Raw genomic sequence first — 12,137 nt, forward strand, 5'->3', positions numbered from 1 at the left:
ATAAATAACTCAGAAAGTTAGAGACGTTATACAACAAAAGGGATTTGTGCAAAATCATTTAGACTTGGCTCTAGGCTGGGAACCAGGATCCTACTCTTCCTGGTAGCTCATTAGTAATGAGTTCTACAAAAGCGCCAAGTTTGAGCTGGGAAATGGTGGAAGGAAAGGGATCCAATGAACATGTACCAGTATGTTCATGGTACACAGTTCTCTATAAAGTCTCTGAGAATTAATAGAATTTAAGATTACCGCCCAGTGATGTAGTTAAAGATCTTTAGTAACTTTTATCAACTGTTTCAGATGGAGAAGAGCAGTTAACTTCATGATGAGTTGAACTGTGTCTCATAACATGACTTAAGATAACAGTATTGATACACTTTGAAATGACATAATTCAGACTTTTTAAAGGAATGCATTAATGGTCTATCATAATAGTTTATAGATTACTTCTACTACTAATTATTACTAGTCTTTGTTAAATTAACATAACAAAACCCCTGACATTTCCTTCTAGAAACAGGAAAAATGTCCCTCTCTTCCAGGAGCTGCTCAGAGACAAGATCTAGATCCCAACACTGGGGCTGACATTTGTTTAACCTTTTAGCTCCTGTTTCCTCAATTATAAAATGAGAAGAAAAGCAGTGTCTACCTCTCACTGAAAACTAAAAAGGAGTTGAAATTAAGAAAGTCCATATTAACATTTAGCAAGGTGTCTGACTTGCTGCAAGCCCCCCAATATACTAGCATTATTAAGTCTTTTGGATAACATCATAAATGTTAAATCTAAGATCTTACTTGTAAGTGATATTAAATCCAGTCAGATTGTAAGCAGCATCACTGAAAAAGTGCAGCAGTGCATAACCTGAAGTGACAGTGACCTCCGGGGCCGACTCATTGCCATCTCTTTCAGGAACAATGAGGCCACTGAAATGTAAACACAGACCAATCACAGCAATTCCAACAGAATTCATCTCTACAGTTTTCAATCTGAGTCTAGTGAGTTGTAGATCTGCTAAGCAACAGCCCTGAGTCCGCTATGTTTTCTTTATTCTGTTGTTGTTGCTGTTTCTGTTTGTTTAATCTTGCTGTTCCTGTTGTTCCGACACAGTCTGAATGTACCTCTAGCTGGCCTCAAACTGACACATCCATCTCATTCTACCTTAGTGCTGGGATACAGGCATGCACTACCATGCCAAGCTTCAAAACAATTTGAAACCAATGACTTTGGGGGATTTTTTTGTTGTTGCTGTTATAAAACTTTATGATACTCCCAAGTCTCTACAATATCACATAAATAACAAATTAGGAATTGGTAATTAGAATCGCCAATATATATTGTTGAAAGAGAAATATTTTATATATTTTATATTTACTTAGCAATATGTATTATATATCTTAATAAGTACATTTTATAAATAAATGTTTTATATAAAATATAAATTGAAAAGTAAACTGAATCTACAATCCTCATACTATTAGCTTTCAGATGCATTTTCTTTGCTCAATTAGTAACACACATTTTATGTTCCACTTTATAAATAATACACAAGAATTTCTGTCTCTGAAGGCTCCAAAAGTTCTTCCTAGGATATCAATAAAAGCCCAGTAAATAATATTCAAAGGATTGAGTGCCAGTAAATTCATGTGCAGTAAAGAAGACTGCACATGAAAAAGGTGACTACCATTTTTAAGACATTTGGTCCATAATTCCATACCAACTTGTTCTCTAAAAGATATATGCTAACTTGAAAGCTGGGGATGGTGGCACATGCCTTTAAACCCAATACTCAGGAGGCAGACACAGAGATCTCTGTAAGTTTGAGACAAGCATGGTCTACATAGTGAGTTCCATGTAAATATGTATATGTGTATGATAACTTGAAATCTTAGTACAGAATGAAAGGGTCCACCCCTACCTCACATTACCAACAGCTAAGAAGATATTGATCTTGCTACTTTAATAAATGATGTACTCCCAAGGTAAATCATTTTTCATATTTACCTGCTCCTACCTTTTTTATCCTAGTATCAATTCCCTATAACCACTGCCACCAATCATATGCAGTCAATACCAAAGGCCATTTATTTTGCTCCACACATACAACTCTACCCAATGAATAAACACTTTATCCCCTAAAACTCTCTCCCTTTCACTCACTCAATCCCTAGTCCCCTCACTTTTCTGAAGGTTATACCAGGTAAATTCCTACTTCAGGGCTATAACCAACTTATTGACTGACCTAGTAATTCTCTTTGTAAAAGAAATGCTTCCTCATACACACACACACACACACACACAGAGAGAGAGAGAGAGAGAGAGAGAGAGAGAGAGAGAGAGAGAGAAAACGAATCTTACTACAGCACTACTCAGATGACAACAGGTTAAAATCACCTAATTGTTCATTCACAGGAGTTGATTAAATAGTTAATACAAATCTGTAGGTCTGCAAGACTAACAAGGAGCTGGTGAAGACAATAAATAGGTAGAGTTGAGAGGCCTAGTGTATGTGTTATTTATGCAAACTGAGGGTGAAAATGAGAAGAGGATGGGATTTCTTCATTTAATTTGTGTGGGAACACATGTGTGTGCATGTTATCTGTACCTGTGGGGGACAGGGTACATAGGTGAGTATAGATGCAGAGGCCAGAATTTCGCCATCAGGTGTCTTCAATCACTCGCCACCTTTTTCTTTTGGAAACTTGAGTTTCACTATGTGGTGCTGGCTGGCCTGGAACTCACTATGCAAACCAAGCTGGTATGCATTCTCAGAGAGCCCCCTGCCCTGCCTCTTGAGTACTGGAATTACATGTATGTGCCACCACATAGCCCACCTAATTTTTTGAGGTAGGATCTTACTGAGCTCACTGACTGCCTCTTCAATACCGCAATCAACAGGCTCACAAACCACACCTGGCTTTTACGTGAGTGAGCACTGGAGATCGAAATTCAGATCCTCATGTTTGTGTGATAAAGCAATTTAACAACTGAGCTACCTCTCCGTCCTCATTGAAATTAAGATAAAACATAGGAATGATAAGATTCCGACAGTACACCAGGGCTTATAGAACACAGACCCGTTTTCTTCTGTATATCAATAAACACTAAGTGGTTGGGTTAGAGAGAAGGTTCAGTGGTTAGAAATGCTCAAAGAGCTCCTGGATTCAGCTCCCAGCATCTACTGCCTTTAACTCCAGTTCTAGGCAATTTGCCCTCTTCTTGGTCTCTGCAGGCACCAGGCAAGAAATCTAGTACACATACATGCAGACAAAACATTTGTAGAATAAAAACAATCTTTTAAATAATACTAAACATTAAACACACTTGAGACACTGTTCTAGGTACCAGGGATACAACAGTGAACAAGACAATGCCTTTGTCCTCATGGAATTCAGAAAAGGAAGCCCATCACAGAGTACCTTGTGTGGTATATATACAATACCACTCAGAGGTAATTCAACAAAGGCAACATCTGAGGAAATGAAGCAAAAGTGCTGCTGTAGAAAGAGAGGAGGGCCAGAAAGAGGTGAGGTGACTTTTGATCAGACATTTAAATGAAACTATTAGCCATTTGGGTGGTTTAAACAGGAAATGTCACCCACAGTCTCAGGCATTTAAACACTTGGTCCCTAGTTTGGTGGTGCTGTTGGAAACACTTAGGAGGTGAGGCATGTGGGGCATGCTTTCAAAGTAAAAAGCCTCACATATTCCAATGAGCACTGTGCTCGGTGCTTGTGGTAAAGCATGTGGGCTCTCAGCACTCTGCTCCAGCTGCCACTGCCATGCCTCCTCCAAGCAAGGCCTCCTCTGGAGCCATCAGCCCAGATGAACTCTTTCTTCTCAAAGGTGCCTTGGTCATGAGGTTTTGTCACAGCAACGGAAAACAAACCAATAAGCCTCTCATTGTGTTTTCACTGGCTTCAGGAACAGAAGATGAACATCCTTCATTCAAAAGGGTTAGACCAGACATGTTTCAAATTTCAGAGTTTTTAGATTTGTATACACAGAATAAAATATTTTCAGGTTACTTCCAAGTCTCATATCCTCCTACACACAGCCTGAAAGTAATTTTATACAGTACCTTTAATAATTTTAAGAAATAAGGTTTCATAGTGTGACATCTTCCATTTGTGGCATTATGCAAACACTCAAAAAGTTATTGATTTGGGGGCATTTCAGATTTTTAGATTGAGAATACTCCATTGAAATAATGAAGGGCTGTGCATTTATAAGGTTGGTGGGATGGCTCAGTGGATAAAGCACTTGTCTTATAAAGCCTGATGAACTGTTTTTGACTGCTGATTCCTGGAACCCACATAAAGGTAAAAGGGGAGGCTAGATTGAGAAGCTGTCCTGAACATTATTCTGTACAAACACACACACACACACACACACACACACACACACACACACACACACACACACACAAGCATGCGGATTGGAAATTTGAATCATGTGTGGGAATTGCTGCACTCTCTTAGTCTAGCACAGACTTGAGGGAAAATAGACCTAAGATTAAGTCTTTCCATATATCTGGGAATGTCACTGACATCTAGGATTCTCCATTTCTTCAAACAGGCAATAAGAAAATTCCAGTCTAGCTCACAGCAGCACATCAAGGACTAAACTGGCAGAGTGTGAGCAGTGCTTAAAGCAGTATGCTGCTAGAAAGTGTTGATGGTCTTCTTATAGTGAGGACATTTAAATGTCTAGGGTGGATAACTTTGCCAACTACATCTATATGAGGCTGGAGAAAACAGGCCAGTTTCTCCACTGTCAAAGACATTTGGATATTTGCTTTTATTCACTTTAAAACTTCTAACAATGACAGTTTTGGCATGTGTAGATTTCTCCCAGAATGAAAATAAACAAACATAGCCTAGCTCAGCATGCACGGACATGTGAGTGAGGAAGAGAAGTTACTGTGAGTCACCTCCATGTCCCTATCCCTGTCCTCTAGGAGATCAATATGTATAGATGCAGTCTAAGCTGCAGTCAGTTTTTCAACTGCCTGCCTTAAGCTGCTCACAACTTCATATTCTAAGCACAGACTAGCATGTATGGCTAACCTCTGAACACTATGTGTGATACAATATCATCTAAAAAGTTCATACTTAAGAAACATGCAATCAAATTACAAAAATAATCACACACACACACACACACACACACACACACACACACACACACACACACACACACACACACAAATCTCATAATGTTTTCAGTAAGTTTTATGATTCTGTGTTGTGTCCCAGTTATATACAGATCACAAGGTAGACATTTAAAACCACCAATGTTTGGGAAGGTAGGGGTGCGTGCGTGCGTGCGTGCGTGAGCTGTATATACCTGTTAATGCAGATGATACCCAAGCACATGAGTGTTTATGGATAGAGGCCAGATGTAGATGTGTCTTTCTTCTATCACTGTCCACCTTACTTGTATTATTATTGTATGTGTATGGGTGCTTTGCCTGCATGAATGTGTGTGCTTGATGACTGCAGAAGCCAGAAGAGGACACTGGAACTGGGGTTACAGGTGGTTGTGAGCCACCATGTGGGGGTGCTGGGACTCAATCCTGGAACTTATGGAAGGATAGCCAGTACTAACCACTAAGCCATCTCTCCGGTTCCATTTTTTATTTGAGACACCCTGTCTCAAATCTGAAGTTCATCAATTCAGGTAGGCTACCCAGCCAATGAACTTCAAGAATGTGCCTGTTCATCTACCCTATAATCCCAGCACTTAGGAGTAGATTCAAGGTAATCACTAACTTCATTGAGTTTAATTCCAGCCTAGACCACATGAGATCCTGCCTCAGAAAACAAACAACAACAAAATTCAAAGAAAAAGATTTATTTTGGTTTCAGGAATTTCAGCCCATCATCACAGGGAAGTCCCTCAACTCACAGCAAGCACATGGGCAAATATTCATCTTCTCCTACTTCCCCTTTAATTCATCCCAGCCCCCAGCCTAGGAAAACCCAGCCCATATTCAGAGTGGGTCCCTATGGTAGTTTGAATGAGATGTCACCCATAATAAGTCTTGGGCATTTGAACACTTAGGCCCCACTTGGTGGCTATTTGGGAAGGATTAGGAGGTGCTACCTTTGTTGGAAAAGGTGTATCACTGGGGTTGGGCTTGAGGTTTCAAAAGCCTCCTGCCATCCCCAATATGCCATCTCTGCCTCTTACTTGCAGTTCAGGATATGAGCTCTTAGCTGCTGCTCCAGCCATCTACCACCTGAAATGAGTCCAGCATGGTGATGCAAGCCTGTACTTGTAGCACTTGGGACATGGAGACAGGAGAACTGCAAGTTCAAGATTAACCTTGGCTACATTGTAGCATATACAGAAAATGACCCAGTAAATAAAAACCAAGCGAAAAGAGCATGCCAGGGACAGAACTAATACTTACTCCATGAAATATATGTTAGCATGCCAGGGACAGAACTAATACTTACTCCATGAAATATATGTTACGAAATGATAAAATAAATCGGGGGGGGGGGGAGGAAAGAAGAAAAAAAAAAGTAAATCCAGTATGGAGTCAATCCTAGAGACACATTTAAATTCAGAGATCAGAGAATGGTTGAACTTACCTAAAGGCAGCAATCAGAGGTGCATAAATTGAATCCCCATCATAAACATATAAATGGTCCCAGCTACATTCTGTAGCAAAATGATTGAAACGAAGTCTCATTATTCTATTTGGCCTAGAAAAATAAGTAAGTAATTTATAATAATCATAACATTAAATACTAAAGACTTATAAAGAATTTATAAGGAGAAAAACATACAATATAAGCATATCTAAATATAAACAGCATTTCTACATTTGTTAAAGATCTATTTAGTATTTTCTAAATAAGAGAACAGACATATAGAAACAAAAGAGACATGGGCTCTAACTTCAGGAGCCTTATAAGAATTTTTGCAGCCTTGTTTTTAACATTCAGCAACACAAGTCCTTCAATTTCTACATTTCTTTCATTATTCATCTTAAGATTTCATAACATCACTTTAGAACACACATTTTCTAAATTTACCTGTATCTCTCTGCCTATTTGTGGTACTGTACCAAAAAGCTCTGTCTTAAGGAAACTATTTATCGACTCTGACTTAGACTGAATCTAAAGAAAACTAAGATATTCTACAGAAAGTCACAGTAATGGGCAGACTGGTTCCAGTCCTGATCCCCCCTTATCACTTCACAGGGCACTCTGATAATTTCATCAACTGTATCAGTAACGTTCTCCCTCCTTTCCACAGACCCACTCTCTACAATTGCTAACTTTCAACGATTACCTCAAACCTTCCAGCCCTACCTTTGTATTTTACTATGCTCAGCATCTAGACAAAAATCCCTGAACTTTTCCAAAATAGGTAAGCCTATCAATTTTTCTCTCCAATATTTAACTTTTCCCTCTCATCTGGAACTGGCTCATTCATATTGAAATTTGCTTACATATCATATTTAAAAATAACAAAACAAAACAAAAAAATATCTGTTGTGGCCAGATTATCAGAGATTTGTGAAATCCTAGACAATGTTATTTTTAAGATTTCTTTAAATATAAGGAATTGTTTTCTCAATAAAAATGTTATTCAGGACCAGGGATGTAGCTCAGTTGGTAGAAGTCTCGCCTAACATGGTTACAGCTCTGGGTTTTATCCCAATACCATATAAGAAACTAGGTGTGGTGGTACATGCCTATAACCCCAACATTCAGAAGTCAGAGACAGGAGGACTATTGAATGTGCAAAGCCAGCCTGGTCTATGCAGTGAGCATCACTCCAAGCAGTGCTTACCAGTGTGATCCCATCTCAATAAAAACAAAACAAGGCATTTCTGCTAATTAATAAACAATATTTCTTGGTTTGAGTATCTAAAATGGTAAAAAGTACAGAGACACAACAAATAAATAAGAGTTATTTGGAATCTTTGAAGTTTTGTCCAGAGACTAAAATGCTTTGGCAATGCTACCTTAAATGATGGGTATATAGGAAGGAGAAAAAAGAGGAGACAGATAGCTGGAAGGACAACAGGGCCAGGGGAATAAGCATAAGTAGTTATTCTGATTTACCATTTTGCCCATAATAAAAATCAATACTCAAAAAAAATGACACTTTTGAACGATTGTATAAAGATTTAAACAACCATTGCAAAGATTTTAACTGACTTTTTAAGCTATCAGAATTAAAATATGGAAGCTTCTGGTGTATATAACTCATTTGTAACATTAAGTCAACTTAGAACTTTAAAAAAACATAAATTATGGGGCCATTTAATAGTAAATAAACCACTTGCTAGGTTCAATCCCTGGCACCCAAAAAGAAGATTTTCTTTCAATTTTTTATTTTAGTATTTGCATGTATGTGTGCACAAGTGTAGAGATGAGAGGAAAACTTCCAGGAGTCAGCCTTCCACTGTGGGAACCATTAAACTCTTGTCACAAGACTTACTCAGCAAGTACTTACCCACTGAGCCATCTCCTTGGCCCCAAAAAGTAAATTTTAAAGTCACTTGCCAAATAAAAAGCTATTAATGAAAGATATTTTAGCAGCAATGCATAGTGGTTCACACGTACAAACCTAGCACTTGGGAGGCTTAGGCAGCAATATCAAAATTCAAGGTCAGCCTGAGTTACACAGTGAGTCCTTGTCTCAAGAAACAACAGTAACACACTAAAACACTTTATGCTACAATGAGCTCTTATAATAAATAAATTAAATTAAAGTTAGCCATTGTTACTTACTGTCCTTCAATGAGCCATGTGCACTTCGTTTTATATTTATAATTCCCAGGTCCATCTGTTACGAATCCAGAAGATCCAGTTAGTCTGTAATTTAAATAAAGGAAAAAATGTCAGTCAAAATTTCATACAGTATTATCTTTCTTGGCTATAAATATAAAACAAATTAAGTAGATTGATACAATGTGTATACTACAACTAGAAGAAAATAACTGGAGAATTACATTCAAACTATAATAAGTAATAAGCCACACATATAAAAGGATACAAATATTAAAGCAATAGAAGTAAACACTGATTACCTAAATCATTCCAGTTATGAAAGGAAAGTTATACTTCATCCCATAAAGATGGCCACAAAAGCCAGGAGTGGTGTGGCTCATACCTGTAATCCGGAAACTCAGAAGGCTGTGGCAAGGGACCACCAACTTGGACTACCTAGACAGTTCCAGGCCAGACTAGGCTACATATAAAGTGAACCTATGTCTCAAAATCAAATAAATAATTTAAAAGCCATAATACTTTATAAAGTTTTAAAATTCTTAGTTGAAAAGCTAAAACTACATAACCATAGGTCCAAGCAAAATAAAGGTATAACAACAACAGGGAAGGTAACAGTCTGTGGTGGAGTGCAACACACACAACACCCATCTAGACACACTGCTTCTGAAGTAACTGGTCACCTACCACCTTGCCATAGCAGTATGCATCAGAACCTATATTTCCAACTTGATAGAGTACATGGATTCTCATACTTTTTTCATGTTAGGCATATCTGATATCTCATTAATGTTTTGACTCCATTAATTCTAATGCCTGGGTATCTTCTCATGGTTTTTTATCATTTACATTTTCTCCTTTGTAAATTAGTGAAAATTCCACATAAAGGAACTAGAACACTGGCTAAGAACACTGGCTGCTCTTCCAGAGGACCCACAGGGCAACTCACAGCCAGTTCCCGATAAATCTGAAATCCTCTTCTGACTTCTGCAGGCACCAGGCACACACATGGTGCAAACATATACAACATATACTTGCAAGCAAAACTTCCATATACATAAAACAAAATAAAATGAAATTCTACTATATCCATTATCCAAAGCCCAATTTGCTGCTCTCCCCCCACCAAGGTTAAGGTTTAACAGCTCTTTTGTAGAACAAATACCTTCCCATGTGTCTATTTTCTACAAAATATATATTCTCAGTTTTCTTTTTTCTGTTTTATGTCAAGCATCTTTGGCTACATAGAAAATAGTATGCAATAAATGTGCTATTTATTTTCTCATTTCCATCCAAGATCATTTCTCCTCCTCTTGCACCAGCTGTCAGGCTCTCTAAAATGTATACCTTCATTTGATGTGCCCCCTTACTTTGGAAGTCAGCTGCCAACATTGCAGCTACCTACTTCATACAATGAGGACACCAGAAGACCAGCCACAGTCTTCCGTGTATTTACACTTTCACATCTAAGATATGTACCCAAAAACCAGTCTCTCTCATTTGAGGGCATTTGTTTTTAAGAAAAGGTATTGTGTGGTCCAGGTTGGCCTCAAACTTGCTAAGTGGCAGAGAGTGGCCTTGAACTCTTGCTTCTCCCTCCCTAATGTTGAGATTACAGATCTGTGCTACCCTGACTGATAGCCTCTCCATGTCTTAACCTCACCATTAGCCACCTTTTCCTTTACCTCACTTTAACCACCCACTCCTCTGGCCCCTGCTATTATTACTAAAGCTACTACCAACAAAATTTACATTCTAAGCTTCCCATCCTAAACGCTGTCTCTTATCTCCCAAAGTCTAGTTCCTCCTTTCCAGTAAGTCTTCCTCCCACAGAGATTACCAATCTACTGAACCATTCTACACAGCACAAAGAAAGGGCACACTCTCTCCTAAGTCTAACATGAAAATTCTACATGTATCCACTAGCCAAAAGTTACAAGCATATAGCTACATGTAGAGGAGGGCAGCAGACATTTTCTAAGATATGATAAAGATGCCCCAAAACCCAGGATTCTCTTTCCTAGAAAAGTTGACAATGGCTATAAAGGATAATTACTAATCTTCGTCATAGTATGTAATCTAATAATACTAAGATGTGAGACAAGTCTGGTGGATGACATCTAGGAAAGATTTCCGTATTCTTTTTTTTATAATTGGAAGGTTTTTTTTTAAAGATTTTATTTATTTATTATGTATATAACATTCTGCTTCCATGTATATCTGCACACCAGAGGAGGGCACCAGATCTCATAACGAATGGTTGTGAGCCACCATGTGGTTGCTGGGAATTGAACTCAGGACCTCTGGAAGAGCAGTAGGTGCTCTTAACCTGTGAGCCATCTCTCCACCCCACCCCACCCCCATTTCCTCATTCTTAAGAAAGACAGGAAGACATCCTAACTAAATTCCCTGTTCAAGGAAAGGCTTGCTGCCAGCTGTAGCAGTGAACATGATCATTAGTGTTTGTCGTTCAGGGAAGGCACTACCACAGGTGATGCCCTTCCCAGGACAGCCAACATTTTTGAAGGTTTAAACATCCAAGCATTTCAACATGCCGCAATCCTTGTTCAAGGTGGTCCCTGGCCAAGTAAGCCTCTTTCCAGCACTGGTTACAGGTGTGAACCATCACACCCAGCTTGTCTCTTAGTTCTGGGTCCAAACTCAAGCAATTGTGGTTACACAACAAGCACTTTGCTGACTGAGCCATCTCCTGAGCCACCTCCCCAGCACTAGTTTTTGGGAAGCATTTGCTAAATCAAGAGTTTGGGGCCCAGGTCTTTTGTAACATCATAACAGGAAGGTGTTATAAGAAACAAGCAGAATTGGGTAAAGTAGGCAATTGAGCTTAGGGAAGCTCTTGAGCAGGAACTGCCTGTCAGAGGTGTCCCATGTTGGAACACTAAAGTCAATCCTAGAACCTGAAGGAATTTGCAGTTCAGGTGTCTAAGTCAGCAGATGGCACTCTCAATTTTAGAAGAAAAATTAAATTCACCTTTCACAGGTGAAGGGAAAGCTTCCTTATTCTCACCACTGATTCTGATTTTCTCCAAATGCCTCACCAACATGTCCAGGAATAATGTTTAACCAACTACCCTTGTCCAGGTCTCTCTTGAGGATACCACTGGGGCCTCTCTAAAGGTCAGTCTGTCTCTCTGTCTCTTGTCTCTAGTTTTTAAGTTCTATAGAAGGAGTTTTGGGAATGCTCCTTCTGTTTCTTTCTTTCTTTTTTAATAGTTTCAGAAGATTGGCTGTAGACCTTCTCTGAATGTCTGATAGAATTCTGCTAGAAATCCATCTGGCCCTGGACTTTATTTTTTTATCTAGTAGACTTTTTATTACTATTTCAATCTCATTTGTTATGAGTTTATTCAGGTTGTTGACTA

General features: G+C 38.7%; 1 protein-coding gene across 1 annotated transcript in view; it reads right to left on the minus strand.

Annotated features, from left to right (window-relative positions):
- Positions 1-12,137, minus strand: part of Atrn (attractin) — a gene marked incomplete at its 5' end in the record, with an annotated part of 127,140 nt that overhangs the window by 96,420 nt on the left and 18,583 nt on the right. The window contains 3 exon segments of the mRNA XM_027420879.2: positions 796-924; positions 6,601-6,714; positions 8,758-8,841. Of these exon segments, the coding sequence (XP_027276680.1) occupies positions 796-924; positions 6,601-6,714; positions 8,758-8,841 (327 nt within the window).

Source organism: Cricetulus griseus, chromosome 6 (genome assembly GCF_003668045.3).
Source record: "Cricetulus griseus strain 17A/GY chromosome 6, alternate assembly CriGri-PICRH-1.0, whole genome shotgun sequence".
NCBI lineage: Eukaryota > Metazoa > Chordata > Mammalia > Rodentia > Cricetidae > Cricetulus > Cricetulus griseus.